This window comes from Rattus norvegicus, chromosome 6 (assembly GCF_021556685.1).
Source record: "Rattus norvegicus strain SHRSP/BbbUtx chromosome 6, alternate assembly SHRSP_T2T, whole genome shotgun sequence".
Lineage (NCBI taxonomy): Eukaryota > Metazoa > Chordata > Mammalia > Rodentia > Muridae > Rattus > Rattus norvegicus.
Genome location: NC_141539.1, coordinates 30,135,001 through 30,157,619, shown reverse-complemented (window position 1 = coordinate 30,157,619; position 22,619 = coordinate 30,135,001). Strand labels below are relative to the sequence as shown.

The 22,619-nt window shown below is 43.5% G+C and overlaps 1 protein-coding gene, 1 non-coding gene and 2 pseudogenes across 3 annotated transcripts; 2 read left to right on the top strand and 2 right to left on the bottom strand.

The window, feature by feature from the left end:
- Nucleotides 1-24: 24 nt before the first annotated feature.
- Nucleotides 25-16,072, bottom strand: Trmt61b (tRNA methyltransferase 61B). The gene is given in 10 exon segments (XM_087555191.1): nucleotides 25-260; nucleotides 6,624-6,683; nucleotides 6,686-6,712; nucleotides 6,715-6,744; nucleotides 6,747-6,779; nucleotides 7,693-7,758; nucleotides 10,302-10,647; nucleotides 10,649-10,741; nucleotides 10,815-10,973; nucleotides 16,031-16,072. Coding segments are annotated over 10 exon segments (1,092 nt in total).
- LOC148005107 (protein tyrosine phosphatase type IVA 1 pseudogene) lies at nucleotides 2,482-4,611 on the top strand (annotated as a pseudogene). Its single transcript, XR_015622861.1, has one exon. The product of XR_015622861.1 is annotated as a protein tyrosine phosphatase type IVA 1 pseudogene (transcript).
- Trnac-gca30 (transfer RNA cysteine (anticodon GCA) 30) lies at nucleotides 11,356-11,427 on the top strand. The gene has a single exon. It is a non-coding gene; the product is annotated as a tRNA-Cys (tRNA).
- A 4,949-nt stretch (nucleotides 16,073-21,021) lies between the features above and the next one.
- The window catches only part of LOC148005105 (small ribosomal subunit protein eS27-like pseudogene), a 4,287-nt pseudogene continuing 2,689 nt past the window's right edge, over nucleotides 21,022-22,619 (bottom strand).

Sequence of the window (22,619 nt, the reverse complement as noted above, 5' to 3'; positions counted from 1 at the left end):
AATGTGTTAGTATGGTCAACATACTTAAAAATCTATTTTTATCAAAAATACACGCATAAAATAAAATTGAAGCTCACTATGGTTTTCCTCGTGAAACACTTCATTTCCAACTCCAATTTCCTTCTGAGAACTTAACTGTAAATTTGTGTTGATGTTTGGTCTGACTTTTGTAGGCAGAATTCCACGTCTCTGTTTTGCAACGCAAAGCAGCCATTCTCTGATCTCATGTTTTCCCATGAGAGAGCAGTTCACAGACACAAGTCACATCCAAAAGTTCAATACTTGCCTGGCATGCATGGCCCCAGTACTAACAAAACAAAACAAAACAAACAAAAAAAGAGCAGGCAGAGGGTTGGGGATTTAGCTCAGTGGTAGAGCGCTTGCCTAGGAAACACAAGGCCCTGGGTTCGATCCCCAGCTCCGGGAAAAAAAAAAAAAAAAAAAAAGAGCAGACCGTGGGTCATTTTATAGCCTCACTTAAGTAAAAACCAGACCACTACCTGCCTTTACTGTTAACATTACACTTTTAATTGTCCAACCTGTAAGAAAAAAATACCTCTTTATTACTTTTTCTGTAAAAGATGATTTAAACAGCAATATGATAGAGTTTGGGACATGTCATTTTACAACCTTTTTATGAAATGACATGTACACCTTCTGAATTACAAAATGATTATTTTGTTTTGTCTTTCAAAACAGGGTTTCTGAGTAGCCCTGGCTGTCCTGGAACTCACTCTATAGATCAGGCTGGCCTTAAACTCACAGATCCACCAGCCTCTGCCTCCCAAGTGCTGGGATAAAAGGCATGCATATACCACCACCGCCAAACACAAAATGATCATTTTAGCCTGACATATAACCGAAATAAAAATTTTCATCAGGTGGCTGAAGCAAGAAAAGTTACAGCCTAGACTAGACAGTGAACTTTAGTTCCAGACCACCCTAGCTACAGAATGAGACCCTGTCTTTAAAAATACAGAGGAGTTTCTCTCACCTCTCCTGACCTGAGACAGGTGGGGAAAGCTGGCCCCACCCCTCACTAGCTGTAGCTCTCAGGAGAGTGAGCCCTGCCCCTTGCGTGGTTAGCACAGTAGAGCTGGCCCTGGTGGTGTTTGTGAGGGGGAGCTATTGGGCTGACCAACTCAGCTACCTCCCAGGCAGATCCAGAGCTTTGAGTTGGTCCACCCCAACATCTCCCCTGTCTATGAACTGCTGGAGTGTGTGAAAGGGGTGAAGATCCAAAACTGCAAGATCTCGGTGACACAGGGCAACAACAGGATATCTAAGGAGCCCCAGGGAGGATCCAGAATTGAAAGTACAGCAAAAGCAGAAGCCAGAGGCCTGAAAACAGACCAGTAACTCACTGCAATGTGTGGCAAAAGGATATATACTGTGGGACACACTACAGCTTGCATGACAAATTGTAATTCTAATTTCATTTTGGGAGGGCATTTGCAAGGGTGGAGGGCGGATAGGAAGAGATGGGGAGATGAGTGAGATTGGGGTGATTGTGGGGGGGAGAGGGATAATTTTAAAATCACAAAAAACAGGCTGAAGATGTAGCTCCGTAGTAGAACACATAACTAGCATGTGCGAGGTTCTGGATTTGATCTCTAGCACCCCAGACATAAGAAACAACAAAAGCCCCACTCCCGCTATGTTACTCATGTTTCCAGCATGCACAGCACTATTTAAGACTTGGAACCAAGACAGGCCAAGCAACTTGAAGATTTAACACATCCAAAGCTACCTGTGGGAAAGAAAGAGAGCTGCTGTGGGATCAGCCTGCTTGTGCTTAAGAGCGCGGGAATTCACATTTTGAAAAGTAATTCTGGGGCGCGCGCGCGCATTGGCTCTGGGCTGCCTATGGCTCTGTGACACTCCTGGGGCTCACTTGCATGGTCCTCTGGTGTCCCCGCCACCTGCCCTGCTACCGCCGCGTGCACCGCCTCGACTCGGGATCGGCTGTATGATTAGGCCACAATCTTTAATGAGTAGATATATCCCCCAGTTCTGTGGTGTTCGAGGTTACACATTAATGGAGTTTCTGAAGGGCAATGGAGATGACTGCCAGGCACAGCACGACCTCTATGCAGACAAGTGAACTGTGGAAATTCATTACTACTCCACCAAGAAGTCGCCATTAAGAGCAGATAACCTGGACACAGGCATGTTGACTTGAAATCTACAGAGCATTTTCCAAGCGCTCAGACCTGAACGGGGCAAACCTCAGTGCTCTTCCTTTGCCTCAGTATTCCTGGATTGAAGAGTCACTGCTTCTTGTGAGGCAGTTCATTCCATTGCCCGTTTCTCCCGATTCATACTCAAAGCACCGAGAATTTCAAGTGGAGTATACTGAATATTGAAGTAGACTTCAGGTTGCTTTTTGGTTTTGTTTGGTTTTTTTGTTTGGAATCATTTCTGTATTCAAATTTATAATTCTTTCATAACCCTATCGGGTGTTCTTTAAACTAAATTAATATGGCTTGAATGAACTGCCCTGCTCCTGTGGAAGTCACATACAAGAACATGAGATTTCTTACTACACACAATCCAACCAATGCAACCTTAGACAAATTTACAGAGGAACTCAAGAAGTGTAGGGTTACCACAATAGTAAGAATATGTGAAGCAATGTATGGCACTACTCCTGTGGAGAGAGAAAGCATTTGTGTTCTTGACTGGCCTTTTGATGATGGTGCACCATCCAACCAGATTGTCGATGACTGGTTAAGTCTCGTGAAGATTACGTTTCGTGATGAAGCTGGTTGCTGTAATGCTGTCCATTGTGTTGCAGGCCTTGGCAGGGCTCCTGTGCTTGTTGCCGTAGCCTTAACTGAAGATGCAATGAAATATGACAAAGGCAATGCAGAGCTTTTAATGGCCAGCGGCTTTTGGATCTGGAGAAGTACGGTCCTAAAATGCAGCTCCGCTTCAAGGATTCCAACGGTCACAGAAACAACTGTTGTATTCAATAAAACTAGGGTGCCTGATGCCACTGCCTTGGAGGTGGAACTTCAGATGGGACCTGCTTTGTCATATGTAATTAACCAATGTGTCAGCTTACCGAATAAGTCTGCAGAAGCTCCACGGGAATATTGAAAAACTTTTACCAGGCCATGAGCTTGACAGAATTGCAACCACTATATTTAGGCTTGGACACTTAGCAGAAGGTTTTTGCTGGTCAACATTTAAAATGTGCTCATTATTTGTACCAATTGACCTTTCCTAAAATAAGGTATTGAGTAATGTCATTAAATGTACTCCTGTGCCAGAATATTATTAGCCTGTAAGGAATTTAGAAGGATTAAGTGCCAAAATGCCCAGCACAATACTTGTATATTTTTAGAGTCATACAGAACCAAAATTCCAAGAACTAAGAACTCTCTAGACCTTCCATGGTTTATTCCTTCAGTTGCTTCAAACCCCGCAGGGCTTCTCTCGTTATCTGCCTGCTCACTCCATGTTTACATCTCCCACACTCACAGCAGAAGACATCAGGTTTGCTTAGCCATCATTCTTTTGTTTAACCTAAGCCTTGCGGTGATGATGTAATGTCTCTATCTTATTTCATGCTGTTTTGGGAAACCTCCGTTTGAAAATCAACGTTGTTACAGAGGCACATATCTTCAATCATGTCTCCAGACAAAAAGCCTTACAGTTAATTTAATGTTTGCACTCAGAGGTGCAACCTAACAGGGAGGGCCTGAAAAAAAAAAAAGCAAGAGGAGGCCATTAAATATTTTTAGTAATATGTTGTCTTTGTCTTGTGTAGAACATGTAGAGGATGCTCTTTAATTCAGTAAATATTTTTAAGATGTAGAGAAACATTGTTGTAGCTAACAAATTCTTAATCAAAATGTCTGAAATTCTTGTGTTTTCCATACCTATCAGACGTTTTCCAACTTGTTTGAATTATGGTTTTCCCTTCTCTTCCCAACCTCTTGCAAAAAAGAAAAAGTGGGATCTGCTAGTGAACTGAGATTTTTTTACATGCCTTTTGAGCTATGTAACTTAATAATTGGATACGTGATAATTTGTCTTACTATGTAATCGATAAAGCAGTGATGTGTATTAATGTTAGTTCAAACATGTATTTATACTGTCTGGGAATGTGTGGTGATAGCTCTGTGGGAGAGATAGTTTGTTAGTGTTCACCAGCTTATTAAAAACCCAGTGCAAGAGCTTCAACATCTAAATAAATGATGACACATTCGTCACTGAGGTCACTTGCTTAAAATTAACTTAATTTGTAGAAAACAGTGGACTCAGTTACTATCATTTCAATTTATGGACAAACTTGTTAGGGTTACTGGGTGCTTTTTATCAAAAATTGCTCTTTACAGGTCTCGATAAATTGTGAATCTATTGAATTTGGGTACCAAGGGAAAACAGTGTGTAATCAATGATGACCTCGATTTTTAATTCAGTTCCATCAGTCACTTGTAGCTTTGTGCAGTTTCCAATCGACTTTTCCCATTTTTGAGTTCATAACATGTCTGTATATACTTTGAAGTTAATTTGAACCTGAGTATTTGGCACATGGTGGCTTAATAAATTTTAACTTTCAATTAAAAAAAGCAATTCTGCAGGTAAGGAATTGCATTTTGCTACTTTACTGCTCCTCAAAGAGGTATGTTTATTATTATACAATGATATAGTACTGAACTATATAGAACAATCCTAACGGAGTTAGGAATCGTTCTCCGGCTATGTATACATGGATACAAAGATACCTGTGTTAGCAATAGTGCCATAGCACTATTTTTTTAAAAAAGATTTATTCATTTATTACATATAAGCACACTGTAGCTGTCTTCAGACGCACCAGAAGAGGGCATTGGATCTCTTTACAGATGGTTGTGAGCCACCATGTGGTTGCTGGGAATTGAACTCAGGACCTCTGGAAGAGCAGTCAGTGCTCTTAACCACTGAGCCATCTCTCCAGCCCCCATAGCACTATTTTAAGACGCGCCATAGCAACAAAAATATGAAGATATACCCAAGGTCCTATGAATTCCTATTGCTAAAGTGTTGACATAACTGCTTTACCTGAGCTTTGGCCATAAAATGTCACATGACTTCTGGGTGCACTTATGCTGATTATCCCAGTACTCAGGGGGTGGGGGCAAAAAGACTGATTTCTAGGCTAGCCTGGGCAAAGAAAGATTCTGTCTCAAACAGAAGGAAAAGGGAAAAAAAACATATTTCAATGATGTTTAAATTTTTGTTGTTGTTTTGGAGACAGGATCTCACTATGTAGCTAGCCCTGGCTGGCCTGGAGCTCACTGTGTAGACCAGGCTAGCCTCAAACTCAGAGCTCCACCTGCCCAAATTCTTTACTTATCCTGCAAGTACCGAGGTTCACAGTGATCAGCTTTACTTTTTTTCCATTATTCGACATTCATGGATGCTTCTGACGCCTGACTCAGTATCTCTCCACCCCAACTCCAAGCATATTAAAGTAAAAGTATTCTTTGTAACCCTGGAGGAAAGGGCAAATATAGTGAAGACTGCTGCCCATACAGAAGAAGACAGACAGATCCTTGGTTGCGCTTTTTGTTTTTCTAACTCAAAATGCTTATTGTTGGGCATGGTGGCACGTATCTTTAATCCAAGCCCTTGGGAGGCAGAAGCAGGTAGATCTCTGAAGTGTAAATTTGTGGTTTCTCTGGTGACTCAGTTGTGTTATGTGATGTGTTTCTGGAAACTGTCTCATGAGAGATGTTTTGAAGCAGACACATGAGAGGATGCTTTGCCGAGAATAGACACACTGTTTTTCTGGAAGCAGCATGAAAAGGGGCAAGTGATGCTTGCTAGAGTGGATACTGGAGAGAACTCGAGCTGTTTGGAAAGGGTATAACTAGAACCCGACAGACAGTGGACGATGCTGTGTGGTATTGGTACGCCTTACCATCCATTGTTGGGCTTTGCTGTTGCTGGTCTTCACAGTCATCGTTTGTTGTGAATTCACAGAGAGAAATGCACCAAAGAATTTCTGGTGGTGTTCTGGTGGCTTCTTGCCACTTCCAAGGACTTGAGCTGATTGGCAAAGCCTAGTGGTTTCTTCTGAATCGACTGCTGTTGTTGATTTGTGAATGGTGTTTGAGAGTGGGTAGAGCTACACTGGCGATCTGTGTGAACTGAACTGCTGATATCCTGACAACACAGACTGGATTCTATCAAAAGAACTATTTCTAAACAGGCCCACCTCCTCCTTTGCCCCATTAACCTTTCCTTTCCACTACCTCTGTTGGGTAGTGGGCTAGAAGGGAGGTGAAAGCATTTTAAGAACCCTTATTAAAAGTAGTTTTTTTTTTTTTAAATCAAAGCCTACAGAGCTCTGCGAGTTTGAGGTCAGCCTGGTCTACATAGTGAGTTCAAGCACACATAGAGCTACAAAGTTAAAACCCTGTCTCAAAAAATATTTATGGAGGGAAGTATACATGTGCCACTACATAGAGGTCAGAAGACAAGTTAAAAGAAGTTGTCCTACTGTTGTCAGACTTGGTGACAAGTACCTTTACGTGCCAACCCATCCTGCTAGCCTTAATCCCTTTTTCCTTCATACTCAATAACCTAGAAACCATTTAAAATAACTTAGTGTGTCAAATGTTAGAGACATGTCTTCTTTTGAAGTCTATGAATAAAATTCACATCGTCTGGCTGTTCCTGGATATAATTATGCTCCATGAATCATGCCAGTGGTGGTTTTCTTCTTAACCCTATCATGGTGCTCTTTCATAGCTCAAAACTTAGGATTTGTCCTTGTGATCCAACTTCAGCAAAAAGTCAATTATATTCCATAGTATAAGTTTATAAACTGCCAAGAATTTATTTTGCAAAGGTATTAAATGTCTCCAGAAAAAAAGTCAAATATGCATGATTACAAAAATCTCTTCCTGATCCCTAACCCCAAATTTTCCTCTTTGGAGGCAGCCATAGTATTAGGCATTTGTCTTCCTGTGACAGATTTATAGAGACCTACATGTAATTCTGTCTTTAACCCACAGTACGGTTAAATCACATCACCTTTTACTTTTCTCATTGACATTGTCATCTCAGCAACACGCAAACACTGTGTTCTTTTTAACTACTACTGCATTCCATGATTTATTTAGGTAAGTGATAAACATTTACCTGTTTCTAGCCTTACTTTCATACAAATACTTCAGGGAACATTCTTTTGCCTGTTGTATAATGGCCATCAGATACAATTTAGGCTCAGAGGGTATGTAAAGTTTTATATTAAAAATAGGTACAGTTGTTTACAGGAGAGTGCTTGCTTCTCCATTTCCATCCCAACAGTTAGCCAACATTTTATGTGTCAATCTAAAATTTGAAGTTTGTCACTGTTCTGTTCTTTTCTTGAGATAGGTTCTCATGGTGTAGCCCAGGTTATCCTAGAACTCATTAAGTAACCCAGGCTAACCCAGAATTCATTATTCTCCACAGTGCTGAGATTATAGGTATGTTTCCATGCCTGGTCTACCACCGCATAATTCTCATTTACAATAGGGATGAAGTTGAGGCTTCCTTGTGTGTCTATGTTCATGGAGAGTATATATGAGTGGGTAAAGGTCAGGGGTTGACACTGGATGTCTTCCTCTTCTGCTTTCTGCCTGTTTTTGAGAGCCTGACCAGCGAGCTCTGGGGATCCACCATGTCCTCCTTTGTTTACTCCAATCTTACCTGCTTTGGATAAAAATAAGCTCGTGCTACCAGAGTCTGAGTCTGCTTCCGAGACAGTGTCCCTGGCTGATGTCGATAGTGTCATTTATATCCTATGCTGGAATATGGTGTGGATGACTCATGAACACATACAGGCCGAGTACCCACTCTTGCCTTACGCTACTGTGGAGACTCAAACACAGGAGTGGAAAGTGTAGTAGACTCTGGCCCTGCCTAAGAATTTATATTCAAAGATCAATTAGCAAACTCAGCAGTACTACAGAACCAACTGGAAATTACAGATAAGGGCCATGAGGGTTCAGAGGCAGCAGAGCAGCCTAGCCTGAAGACAAGAGTGGTGAACTGAAGAAAACTACCAGGGTAAGATGGTTTTAAACACAGCACAAGAAGGATACACACTGCTCCCTTAGGAGGGGAGACAGACTTAAACGCCAGCCTGAGGCATTTGCACATGGCCTGGTAAGCAGTTAGGTCATGCCCCTGAGGCTGTAGAAAGGGTATTTTATGAAGATTAATATAGCAAGGAAGTATATGAGATGCTAGAAAATAAGTTATCAGTTATTAGACACCTTTTTGCTTGAAATAATGGAAAGATTTTAATGTAAACAGAACAGGAACTTTATCAAGAAATCGATCTCCCTCCTGTTTTTGAGATGGCGGGGGGGAGGGGGGTGTCTCAATGTTCCCCAGGCTAGCCTAAAACTTGCTATGTAGCCAAGAAACTGAACTCATCTTCCTGCCCCACTTCCACATGCTGGGATTACAAGCATGTACCACTGCTGTCAAAACAAAAAGGAGAACTCTGTTTGGGTAAGAACTATGTACTGGAAAGAAGGAGGGGGGAGGGGAAGGGAGAGAGAAGAGAAGAGAAGAGAAGAGAAGAGAAGAGAAGAGAAGAGAAGAGAAGAGAAGACAGGGGCTGGAAAGATGGCTCAGGGTTAAGAGCACTGGCTGCTCTGATCTTCAGAGGCCCTGAGTTCAATTTACAGCAACCACACAGTGGCTTACAATTCTATCTGTATTGGGATTTGATGTCCTCCTCTGCTGTGCAGACATACCTACAAAGCACTTATATATGTAAAATATAAAAACGAACCCTTATTGGCCAGACTGTGATGGGACATGTCTTTAATCCCTGGAGACAGAGGCATGTGGATCTCTGAATTTGAGGCCAGCCTGGTCTACAAAGCAAGTCCCAGGACAGCCAGGGCTACACAGGGAAACCCTATCCAAAAAAAAAAAAAAAAGAAAGAAAGAAAGAAAGAAAAGAAACTATTAACTTTAACTTTTAAGTTGGAATTATAATATTAGGGAGTTCGGAACCTTGCTATGTAGACTAGGATAGCCCAAAATCACAGTGAATTTCCTGCTTCTGCCTGCTATATGCTTAAGGCATGCACCATTATGCCCTGCTACTCGTCTAAAAGCCAAAGCGGCCAGACACAGTGGTGATGTATCTACATGGCTTTGTGCTGTGTTTTGTGGGGCTGGGGTAGGAGTGTAATAGAAATCCACCCTTTAGGCAGATAGGACCTCTGCAGTCTTGACATCAGAGTAGCTGTGATTACCCAGCTGAGACCCCAAAATATCCCATGGATGCCTAGGCACCTTCCCTCCTTGAAGTGGGGAAGGGGGTATATGTTTCAGCTACCCACCAACTCCTGCACACCCACCAGAACCAACCAGCTTCCCCACCTCCCCACTGGTTTTAGGGGTGGCACGGCTTACAATAGGTAGGTTTACTGGGGTTTCCAGTGATGTGGCTTTTCCAGGCTCCTTGGCATGTCCACACATCAGTATTTTACCCCAATAACCAAACAAACTGGACCTGGATGGAATGATTTCTTTGTTTGTTGGCGTCCTAACCAGGGTAAATGTGCATCTCCCTGAACAAAGGAATGCAGGACTTTTGATGCATTCTAGGCAAGCCCTCTACTACTAAGTTACATCCCTAACCCTAATATAAATGTGATAATGTATCCAGTAACATACCTTATTAAGTATCATTATTAAAATACTGCCACGGGGCTTGCAAGATGGCTTAGCCAATAGACACTGTGGACAAGCCTAGTAACCTGAATTTAATCCCAGGTGGCAGAAGAGAACTGACTCTGGGAGAATTACCCTCTGACCTCCACACTCTTTGTGGGTTTCCACTCAGGCCCACTCCCCAAATATTAAAACAAACAAGCAAACAAACAACAACAAAAACCTATGGTATTATTACAATGGTGCTATAAAATTTACCCTCAAACAGTTCAACATCCTAAGGTCAATTACCCAATACACATTTAAGAGCTGTGGGGAACAAACAAGTACGTGCGTCTCTAGTCCACACCATTCTGATAGTAAACTGGCATAATCTTCATTTTAGATAGGGAGTGACAAGTATCAAATGTAAATTCCGTTTCTTTCTAAAATTATCAGGACCTGAACATGTTTAAAAATGCAACATGTTGAAAATCTCCAACGTTCGGTGATAAGAACATTCATCAGATTGTGGTAGTGCGCCTGTCCTTGCCCTTCCTGGAACCCACACACGGGCCCTCTTCCATCAATTATACATAGTCCTCCAAAGGTGACCTCCGCAGAAAACTCTTACCGGATCTAGCCAGGAAACTTGCCCTCGATCTCCCTGAACGCAATTGCTCCCCAGTTATTATTAAAGTGTTCGACGTTGCAGAGCCGAAATAATTTCTTTAATTGTGATTCTCTCTTCACCGCCTGAGCTCCCCCGACCGAAAGGCGTCCCTCTCTGGAAGGGGAGCAAGAACAGGAAGCAAGAAGCTCTCCCGGTTCGCTCGCCACTTGGGCCATCGTGAACAGCACGCGATCCTTGGAGTCAGATCCTGTAGTGTCTCTGTGGCCCTGCTTTCCGCTCTAGTCCTCCCGCTCTCGAGGGGGTGATTCCTCCCGTGAAGCCCTTAGTCGGAGGGTTTCCACATACTAGAGACAAACCGGTCCCGACGGACCCGGGGAACAACCTGCGCGCGCGCTCTCCAACTCGCGCGTCTCCAGACAAGGACCCGCAACCCCGAAATTGAGCTCCCTGGCAAGGCACTGACCCACTGTCAAACAGGAATGAAACTCCGAGCTTCGGCCGCCTCTGGAGGCGCCTCAACCTCACAAGGAAGAAGCACGGCGTCTCTAGAGTAGGTGCTGTCGCACACGTGTGACGTAACCACACCCCCAGTCCCTTTGCCTGGTTTCGGGGTAGTGTAAACAGCGGGCGCACCGGCGTCGCCGGCAGAGTGCGTCACCGTCTCAGTGTCCAGCTGATGCTGTGGCCGGAGTTTAGGGCTTGTTTGGCCTGGGGCAAAATTCTGGCTTTCCGCGAGTGGCAAAAGCACAGTTTACTTACTGCTCACTAACCTCCGCTAGCTGCCCAGGGACAGGAGGACCAGGAAAGACTAAACCTAGAGCTCTGTGAAACCTGGAAAATCTACCAGCTTAAGTCGCTAGTGGTGGAGGACAGGAAAAGAGTCAAAAGTAATCTAGCCCAGAGATTCGTTGGTCGCGTGTCTTAGGACACACTGCTTGCTGATCCACACACCTTGAATCATAACTGGCAGGTCCTTTTCGAATGGTCAAGGACCATCTGTTCAGCCTCAGCCCAAGCTCTAGAGTGTCCACAAAGGTAAAGTGAGGCCAACAGTGGTCACTGGGGGTATAGCTCAGTGGTAGAGCATTTGACTGCAGATCAAGAGGTCCCTGGTTCAAATCCAGGTGCCCCCTTTTCACAGACTTTTGGAAATTAAAGGTATTGTGGCCCATCCCAGCACTTGTGAGACTATCTCTGTGGTTCAAAACCAGCCTGATTTACATAGTGGGTTACAGGATAGCTAGAGATCAAATATAGTTACAAAATAGAAACAACAAAAATCAACACAACTGTTTTAGTCACCCTTCCCCCTAAAAAGACCTAAACTTCTTAAAATTCCAGTTACCTATTGTACCCAAAGTTAAAGATCATTAGCCTGCTTACAAGTTTATTGAGAATTAGGCAGGGCTGGAAAGATGACTCAGTGGTTAAGAGCACGGACTGCTCTTCCAGAGGTCCTGAGTTCAAATCCCAGCAACCACATGGTGGCTCACAACCATCTGCAATGAGATCTGATTCCCTCTTCTGGTGTGTCTGAAGACAGGGACAGTGTATATAATGCATCTTTTAAAAGGAGAGAGAGAATTAGGCAATACCATGCATGTATATTGAAAATTTGCAACTCGATTAGAAACCAGTATTTATGACCTACTATAGGAAGGAATAGCTGTTCATAAATATTCCTAGAACGACTTCAGCAAGTTCTCTGAAGTGATTAGCTGAGAAATGGGATGGTGGAATTTCTAACAAGGTCAACCAAACTCAGCAGCCCTTGTTGATTGTACCACACACCTTTCTAAAGACTAATCAAGCGCCAGGTGATAACTCCGTCTGGAAAGTGCTTGCTTTGCAAGAACTGGGATCTGAGTTTGATTTCCAGAACTGGTGTTTAGAGGAGGGGGGTGGGGGGCTGGGGGGTGGGGGGTGGGGGGGCCAGCAAGATGGCTCAGTGGCTAAAGGTAGAACTGGGATCTGAGTTTGATTCCCAGAACTGGTGTTTAGAGGCGGGGGGGGGGGGGGGGTGTGGGTGGGGCCAGCAAGATGGCTCAGTGGCTAAAGGTAGAACTGAGATCTGAGTTTGAGAGGTGGGGGTGTGGGTGGGGCCAGCAAGATGGCTCAGTGGCTAAAGGTACGTGTCCCCGAGATTGATGACTAGGTTTCCTATCTGTCTTTCTGTGGAAAAACAGACTTTCATGGGTTCTCTCTGATGCCCATACATATTTTGTAGCATGCATTTCCCTCCCTCTAACATTTCTTTTAACTCAGGGTGACACATATTTGCGTCTAATTCTGACCCCAGGGAAGCAGAGACAGGCAGATCTCCCAGCACGCCCTCCATTCCTGGGAACTTCCCGTGTTCCATTACAAACAGGCAGGATTGTAAGGCTACAGTGTCGGACGCCTAGGCTTCAGATGCTTTTGGGTTCGAAGAATAGATCTGTCTTATCCCCAACTGTACCCCAGAAGTCCCAGCATGCCCTGAAGGGATGGATAAGGGAAACTGCAAAACAAAGCCATAGTACTTCTTCCTTTGCCCACGGCGAAGTACATTTGCTTATGATGCCCCCTTGAAATAGGAAAACAGAGCAATGCTCAGAGACAGGGAGAACAGAGCTCTCAGAGTCACTACTAGGCTACAGTATCAGTTCCTCTGCTCAGAAATCAGAGATGAAGATCCCAAAATTGATCAAAATTTACGTTCTCACATCCCTTAAATGGATACATCTATAAAAGTGTTACTTTTTAGATAAATCTCCTTTGTGCAATTTTTTTTTGAGACAGTGTTTCTCTGTGTAGTCCTGGCTGTCCTGGAATGTAGATCAGATTGACCTAGAACTCAGAGATCTGACTGCCTCTGCCTCCTAAAGGCTGGGTCTAAGGGCATGCACTGCCACCATCACCCCCTGCCACCATCCTGACCAACCCAACCCTGTGCCATTTTTCAAACTTCTGTAATCCATTATCATCCCCACAAGGAAGAAGAGTGGTTTTCACCTATATCTGGGCTGTAGAGAGAATGTGGAGAGCAGTGAGCTTTGGAAAGTCAAAGAGACAGAAAGACTCAGATTTGATGTCATTGGTGGAAAGAATGCCATGTGGCAGAGAAACTACCCTGCGTGACCCTATCCTGCGTGACCTCGTTCACAGAGAAGTTCTCAGAGCATAGGATCACCACAACTGGACTTAGAGCTGGAGAAGTCCCTTAAAGGCGCCATGCAGCTTTTTTTTTTTTAAATCTTTTTTTCCCATCTTTATTAAATAGGGTATTTCTTATTTACATTTCAATTGTTATCACCTTTCCCGGTTTCCAGGCCAACATTCCCTAACCCCTCCCCATCCCCTTCTATATGGGTGTTCCCCTCCCCATCCTCCCCCCATTACCGCCCTCCCCCCAACAATCACGTTCACTGGGGGTTCAGTCTTGGCAGGACCTAGGGCTTCCCCTTCCACTGGTGCTCTTACTAGGATATTCATTGCTACCTATGAGGTCAGAGTCCAGGGTCAGTCCATGTATAATCTTTGGGTAGTGACTTAGTCCCTGGAAGCTCTGGTTGCTTGGCATTGTTGTTCATATGGGGTCTCAAGCCCCTTCAAGCTCTTTCAGTCCTTTCTCTTATTCCTTCAACGGGGGTCCCATTCTCAGTTCAGTGGTTTGCTGCTGGCATTTGCCTATGTATTTGCCATATTCTGGCTGTGTCTCTCAGGAGAGATCTACATCCGGTTCCTGTCAACCTGCACTTCTTTGCTTCATCCATCTTATCTAGTTTGGTGGCTGTATATGTATGGGCCACATGTGAGGCAGGCTCTGAATGGGCGTTCCTTCAGCCTCTGTTCTAAACTTTGCCCCCCTATTCCCTCCCAAGGGTATTCTTGCTCCCCTTTCAAAGAAGGAGTGAAGCATCTGCATTTTGGTCATCCTTCTTGAGTTTCATGTGTTCTGTGGCAGCTTTTTATCTCAATACTTGCTTTTAGCTTTCTTCAAAACATATGTTAAAAAATGGAATTCTGGGAAGTTTTCTTAAATTATAAACTCCAGTTGTTTGCATTTAAGTTTTCCAAAATTACTGTAATCACTCGACTATATTCTTTTATTAGTGTGCATATTTCAGTTATATGCATCATTTATTATTGATGTGAAACAGCTGAGATTTTTGGCTATTTCCCTCCATTGTCTGCTCTAAATGGCAATTATTCATGCATTCCCTACCTGTGTTTCCCAGAACTATCTTACCACAGTTTTAGCTACATTGATATTCAATGCTCAGATAACTATAGTCCCAGAAGTACTATTTGCAGCTGGATTTTGTGTTTCATTGAGCCACATAGCATCCTTCTTTGTTTGTTTGTTTGTTTTTTAGGAGACTGAAGAGATGGTTGAGAGTGTATACTCGGGGGTTAGGCTTTAGTTCAATTTCGGAACACTTGGCTAGCAAGCACAAGGCCCTGAGCTTAGACCCAGCTCTAGAGAATAATTGATAGAGCATGGTGGCACATCCCCTTAATCCCAGCATTTGGGAGTTAAAGACAGGAGGAGCACTGTTAGTTCAAGGCCATCCTGGTCTCTGTAGCAAGCTCCAGGCCAGCTAGGCCTACGTAGAGAGACCCTGTCTCAACAAAACAAAGTTCATGCTGCTCTGAGCTCAGTTCCCAGCACCCACATCAGGCAGCTCACGACCTCCTGTAAATCCAGATCCGGTGGAACTTCTGCTCTCCAAGGACCCTGGCATTCATGTTTAAAAATAGCCTTTGGAATTATGTGTGAGTGTGTGTTCAGGATGTGTGTGCGCATGTGTGTCCATGAAAGCCACGGAACAGCCTTTGGTATATTATTCAGGAATACCTTCCACCTCACTTGAGGTAGTGTTTGTCATTGACCTGAAGCCTCACTGCAATCTCAGCCTTCTCGGTACTAGCATTGCGAGCCTGCTGCCATGCCTAGTTTTTGGACACGGTACCAAACAAAGTGCCTCATAGTTTCAAGGCGAGCATTCTTCCCAGATCCAAAACAACTCTCTAACATTTTAAATGGACCCAGGCCTGGTGATACAGGTCTATAACCCCATTTATTCAGGAGGCTGAGGCAGGAGGATCACTATGTCCACAGCCTGCCTAAATTACAGAATGAATCCAAGAGCAAGCAGGGCAAGTTAGTGAGACTTCTCTCTCCAAAAAAGGAAAAAAAATACAAAGAAAGATGAGGATGTAGCTGGTCTCTACCTTGTTTGCCTAGCATGCCTGTGGCTGTAGATTTAGTCCCAGTGTTCCCAATGCATTAACCCCAGAAGAGTTTAAACCAGTGATGCTCAGTCTACGGGCAATGACTGCTTTGGAGGTTGAAGGACCCTTTCACAGGGGTCACCCAGGACCACTGGAAAACATATTTACATCACGATTCATAGCAATAGTAAAATTACAGTTATGAACTAGCAATGAAAATGATTTTATGGTTGAGGGTCACAACATGAGGAACTGTATGATGAAGTCATAAGGTTCTACAATGTAGTCCTGTATTCTATAGTCGTTTGCTCTTTTCTGCACATGTTTTAATTGTTTTGTTACAATTTATGGGTAGTTACAAAATGTATGCAATCCTATATTCTATAGTCGTTTGCTCTTGTTTTAATTGTTTTGTTACAATCTATGGGTAGTTACGAAACGTGTCACTGACTCAGCTGACCAACTCCCAGCTGTACGATGCTCTGCCCACATCCACATTCACATTGTTCTTCTTCTCACCTGCTTCTGTTCCTCAGAGACTTTGGATCCTCCTGTGTTCATCAGCAAACCCTTGTCCTATGGCCTCTTCCTTGACCGCAGCAGACTGTTCTGGCCTCTCTCCTTGTTAGTTCCCCTGTGCTTCCTTTATCCCCTCTTTGTTCCCTTACTCTGCTATTTCTGGTAGAGAACATCACCCTTCCCTCACGTCCCACGAGAACTTAAGAAGCATAGTCTTTGACACCTCATACACCGGAAAGCATCCCTCCTCTACTCTCTTTTGATGGCTGTGTTTTCCGACTTCGAATCCTACTTTCCCTTAGTGGTTTGACCTAGTTTAATTACCCTCTAGCTTTCATGTTCTGATTAGACAGATTTCATAGTAACTTTTTGTTCTTTCCTTCTTGGAATTTCCTCATGATTTGTTCAGAGATGTATTTTTAAGTCTGATCTCACCCACAGTGTTCATCATTTGTGGGCATTTTTTTTTTAATTTAACTTTTAGTTTTGTTATTTATTTATTTATTTATTTATTCACATTACATCCAGATCTCAGCCCCTTCCTTCTCATCCTCCTAGTCCCACCATCACATACCCCCTTTCCCCAATTACCTTCTCCCATTCTCCTCAGAGAACGTGAAGCCCCCTCTCCCCATGGGTATCAACCTACCATGGTCTATCAAGTAGCAGCAAGACTAAGTGCATCTTCTTCCACTGAGGCCAGACAAGGCAGCCCAGTTAGGGGAAGGGGATCCAAAGGCAGGCAACAGAGTGAGAGACAGCCCCTGCTCCAGTCATTGTGGGACCCACATGAAGACTAAGCTGCACATCTGCCTCAAATGTGTAGGGGGCCTAGGTTCAGCCCATAAATGCCCCTTGGTTGGTAGTTTAGTCTCTGTAAGCCCCCGCGGCCCAGTTTAATTGACTCTGTAGGACTTCTTGTGGTGTTTTGACCTCCTCGGCTCCCTCTCTCTTTCCCTCCATTCTTCCACAAGACTCTCTGAGTTCCACCCAATGTTTGGCTGTGGGTCTCTGCATCTTCTCCATCAGCTGCTGGATGAAGCCTCTCAGGAGATGTTTATGCTAGGGTCTTGTCTGCAAGCGTAGCAGAATATCATCAATATGTCAGGGGTTGACTCTCTCTCTCTCATGGGGTGGGTCTCAAGTTGGGGCGGTCATTGGTTGGCCATTCCCTCAGGCTCTGCTCCGTCTTTACTCCTGCATATCTTGTAGGATTTTTGGTCAAAGGTTTTCCTCTCTCCCAGCCCTCTGCCCGGTCCCCTTCCCCATACCTGATCCCCACCCTCTCTAATGCCCAGCTACCTCTCTCCATCTACCTCTGATGACTATTTTATTCCACTTTTGAGTGAGATTCAAGCATCCTCCCTGGGGCCCTCTTTGTTACTTAGTTTCTTTGGGTCTGTGGATTGTAATGTGGTTATCCTATACTTTGTGGCTAATGTCCACTTATAAGTGACTATATTCCATATGTTTCTTTCTTAGTCTGGGTTACCTCACTCAGGATGATACTTTCTATTTCCATCCATTTGCCTGCAAATTTTCTGATGTATTTGTTTTTTAGCTGAATAGTATTTCATTGTATAAATGTAGCACATTTTCTTTATTCATTCTTTAGTTGAGGGACATCCATCTAGGTTGTTTCCAGTCTCTGGTTATTACAAGTAAAGCTGCTATGAACATAGTTGAGCAAATGTCTTTGTGAGATGTTGGAGCATCTTTTGGGTATATGCCCAGGAGTGGTCTGGTTGGGTCTTGAGGTAGAACTATTCCCAATTTTCTGAGAAACTGTCAAATTTCCAAAGAGGTTGTACAAGTTTTTACTTCCACCAGCAATGGAGGAGTGTTCCCCTTGCTCTACATCCTGGCCAACATGTGCTGTCACTTGAGATTTTGATCTTAGCCATTCTGACAGGTGAAGTAGAAATTTCTGATTTTGTTTTTTAACAACTCAGTTGTATCATGTGATGTTTTTCTGCAAGTTGTCTTGTGAGGGGGCATGTGATATTTTTCTGAAAACAGACACTTGAGAGGGTGTGTGATGTTTAGAAAAAAATAAAAATAAAAATGGAAGCCTGCAGACAGCGACAGGACACTCTTACATTGCTATGTTGTTCAACTCTTCACTGGTCTTCACTTCATAGAAAGAAATACACCAACAAAGAGTGCAATAGCCCCAAGGAACTACTTCTGAACAGATCCTCAACGCTCTTTCCCTCTTAACCTTCTTCCTCCCCCGCACCTCTGGTAGGTGGGTTAGAAGGGAGGTTGAAACATTTAAAACCCCTAAATAAAATAGGTGTTGAAAAAAATCTAAGCCCACAAGTGGGTGTGAGGTGGAATCTCAGGGTTGTTTTGATTTGCATTTTCCTGGTGACTAAGGATGTTGAACATTTCTTTAAGTGCTTCTCAGCCATTAGATATTCCTTTGTTGAGAATTCTCTGTTTAGCTCTGTATCCATTTTTAAATTGGGTTATTTGGTTTGTCGGTGTCTAGTTCTTACGTTCTTTATGTATTTCGGATATTAGTCTTCTGTTGGATGAAGGGGTGGTGAAGGTCTTTCCCATTCTGTAGGCTACCATTCTGACCTATTGATGGTGTTCTTTGCTTTACAGCTTTTCAGTCTCATGAAGTTCCATTTGCTAATTGTTGATCTTAGTGCCTGAGTCATTGGTCTTCTGTTCAGGAAGTTCTCTCCTGTGCTAATGGATTCAAGGCAGTTCCCCATTTTCTCTTCTATGAGATTTAGTGTATCTGTTTTTATGTTGAGGTCTCTGGTCTGCTTGGGCTTGATTTTATGCCACTTGCATGTCTGGTACCCATAGAGGCATCTGATCTTCTGGAAATGCAGTTATATTTATTATAGATGGTGGTGAGCTACCATGTAGGTCCTAGGAATGGAACCTGGGTACTCTGGAACAGTAGCCATTTCTCTTAGCTGTTGAGCCATCTCTCTAGTCCCTATGCTCTTTTATTTAGTTTCCCTCCCCTTATCCCTCTAAACACCATCTGACTCTACCAAACAGGCTGTTATAGAAGCCATCCAAGTGAAGCCATGCAGTCCTGGTCCTGTGATTGACACTCACAGTTGGTATAACACCCTCCAGGTTTACCTATGTCGTGGTATTTAACAACTAGGCTGCCTTCATCTTCAGCTTAGAAGCCTATTTTTGGTAAAGACAGACTAGGTTCATTCCCATTTGTGATGAAATCTTTGTTTCTCAAGGTCTGGGCTGGGCCCCATGTTAACGTTCCGTACTGCCTGCTCCAGGAATGGCAGTCTTGTCTTTCCTTCAAAAAGTTAATAACCATCTTGCAACCCTACCTTTGTTTGAAAAGGTGTTGCGACTACCCAGTGTTACGACCACCTTGCAATCATGTCTTAGTTAGGGGAGGTCACGATGCTTAACTTATTATGCTTATGTTCTGCTCCTGCAACGATGCTTATATTTTTGCCTACCAAATCTCCCATTTGGAAAAACAGTACCCCTAAGCTAGAAAAACCTTGTCTTCATATCCAATGCTGACCTCTCAAACCCCACCTTAGATAGAGGCGGCCCTGTATAAATGAAAACAAAAACTTGCTTTAATTAATTGCTTGCTTAATTAATTTGACCATAGTGATTGGGTCAGTGGTCTTTCTTCTTCCACATATATATATATATGTATATATATATATATATATATATATATGCATGTGCGTGCGCGTGCACGCACACACACACACACACACACACACACACACACACACACACAGACACACATTGGTGTTTGTTTTTTCCAGTCGCTGTGTAGCCCTGCCTGTCCTGGAACTCGCTCACTCTGTAGACCAGGCTGCCCTGGAATTCACAGAGACCTGCAAACGCCTCCTGAGTGCTGGGACTAAAGGCACGCGCCACCAGCTATGTTTCCTCTTTTTAAAGGTTGAATATACCTCACAATGTTTAGTCACACTCCTGTATTCACTCATTCGTCAGTGGACATTAGACTATTTCTGTATTTTGCCTATTATGGATACTTCGTAGTGAACACAGGGCTGTAGACAAATCCTCTGAGAGCGTGGGCTCAGTTCTCGGTCATATCTGCTCAGATGGGATTGCTAGGTCATATGACAGTCCTAATCTTAACTTTTTTTGAGGAAGTTCTATACTATATTTTCTTCTTTCCACAGTGTTTTCCACAGAGGCTGTGCAAATTTAAATTCCTACTGGAAGTGTGCAAAGCTTCTTTCCCTATTCTGCATGTCCTTGCCAATGTGTTACATATTTTTCCTGTAATAGCTGCCCAAGCAGGTGTGAGGTGATTTCTGTGGTTTTGATTGTATTTCTCTGATAATTTGTGATATCCAACATTTTTCCATGTGCTTGGTAACCATGTTCTCTGGGAAAATCAACATCTGAGACCTTGGACCATTTTTGTTTTGTTTTTTCAAAACAGAGTTTCTCTGTGTAGCCCTGGCTGTCCTGCAACTCACTCTGTAGGCCAGGCTGATCTTGAACTTAGAGATCCCCCCTACCTTTGTCTCCTGAGTGCTGGGATCAAAGACGTATGCCACCACACCTCGCTAACCTTAGACCACTCTTTATAAGATCAGATGAGGGATGGTTGGGGAGGGATAACACCCTTATAGGAGAAGGGGAGGGGAATGGGATAGGGGGCTTATGGACAGGAGACCAGGAAAGGGAATAACATTTGAAATGTAAATAAAAATATCCAATTAAAAAATACAATCAAGGCTGGAAAGATGGTTCAGAGGTTAAGAGCCCTAGCTGCTCTTCCAGAGGTTCTGAGTTCAATTTCCAGCAACCACATGGTTGCTCTCAACCATCTGTAATGAGATCCTGTCCCCTCTTCTGGCCATGCAGGCAGATAATGTATAATAAATAAATCTTAAAAAAAAAGATCAGACCAGCCTTATTTTCTAGGTCCTTCCAGCTTGGAACTTCATATCTTTTGCTTCTGGAAAAATATTTTCTTAAAATCCAAAATGTGCTCATTGGGATGGTCCCCACTTATCTTGAATGGGATGCTCCGAGTGCTGCCTCCTCTTGGAGAAGCATCCTTCTGTCAGCCTTGCTTTTCTGCCTATAGGCTGACAACACAGTGGAGCAGCCAACACACAAGACTATCATTTGCGCAAAACTAATGATCGTGGTGATTTTATAGCATCCTGGGCATCTGACGCCCACGCAGTAGGAACCAATCTCTGTACCAGGTGCTTTTCTCGTGTTTTCTCTTCTCCATTGCAAGAGGCATGTTCTCCTAGGGAGGCCCTCTTACTTCCACAGAGGGAGGGAGAGTGATGGAGGAAGAGGGAGGTAGACATCCATGTGGCAGTCAGAAGTCAGCTTTTAGGACCTGATTCTCTATTTCCACCATGTGGGTCAAGGGGTCCAAACTCAGGTCATCAGGCTTGTTGTAAGTGCTTTTACTCAGTGAGCCATCAGGCAGCTCAGGAAAACCTTTTCTGGAAAAGTTAAGGCCTGGGTAACTGCTGCCAGTTTAGTCAGCCATTTCATGCTGTTACTAATGTTACAAGGACATTTTCTCATGCCTTAATTGATTGCATATTCAGTTATGCTCTATGCTTTGGTGTTCTTGGAAACCAATCACAACAGAGGTCAGTCGGAACTGCTTTCTATAGTCAAGCCACAATAAGCTTGTACCCAAACCTACTTTGCAGAAAGAATCATATACATGGGTAACTGACATCCTGGTTGGCAAGTTAAGACATGAATGTTAGGCAAGACAAATCTCCCACCACATCTGAATACCCCAGCCAATGGGAACAGGATAAGTGCACAACAAAGACATGTTCCCACAGAAGTCCTCTATCCCTAGATTCTGATAGGTGGAATGACTTGGTATAGATGCTTGTGGATTTCAGGCTTAAAAGCTTTATAGGCTCCTGGCTCAGGGGCCACAGCAAGTTCCAGAATCTGGTCTGCAGCCTTGAGCAATCAGACCTGGGGTAAACAAATGTTCAGTAAATTATCCCTGTCTGTTTGAGATTGGTGTTTGTGTGGTTTATGGGTCGATTCCTGGACCCCCAACAACTTCTTCCTTTTCATGTTCTCTGACCTCGTTCATGGGCTCCTACTATTCAGATGCAGAGATGCTCATTTTTCTTTGTCATTGGGATGTTCATTTAAAAAAAAGTGTCTGAGTCTGAGATGGTGACATAGGAGGGCTGTGATCCCAGCACTGCAAAGGCAGAGGCAGGAGGTTGCAAGTTTGAGGTTACCCTTTGCTGCAGAGACAGAACCTCTGTTTGAAAAACAAAAGACAAAAGCAACACATCACATACGTTAAATCTTTTCCCGTGGTCTGAGGTTATAGCCTAGCACTTGCCCAGCAAGGTCTTAGAGTCAATCCTAAGGGAAGAAAGGAAGAATGAAAAGAAGGAAGGAAAGAGGTCTGGAGAGATAGCTTTCTCCAGTTGAGAGCCCTGGCTGCTCTTCTAAAGGACCCAAATTCAGTTTTCAACTGAATATGGTGACTGACAACCATTTGTAACTCCAGTTCCAGGGGTCTGACATCCTCTTCAGACCTCCACTGGCATCATGTACACGCATACATGTAAAACAGTCA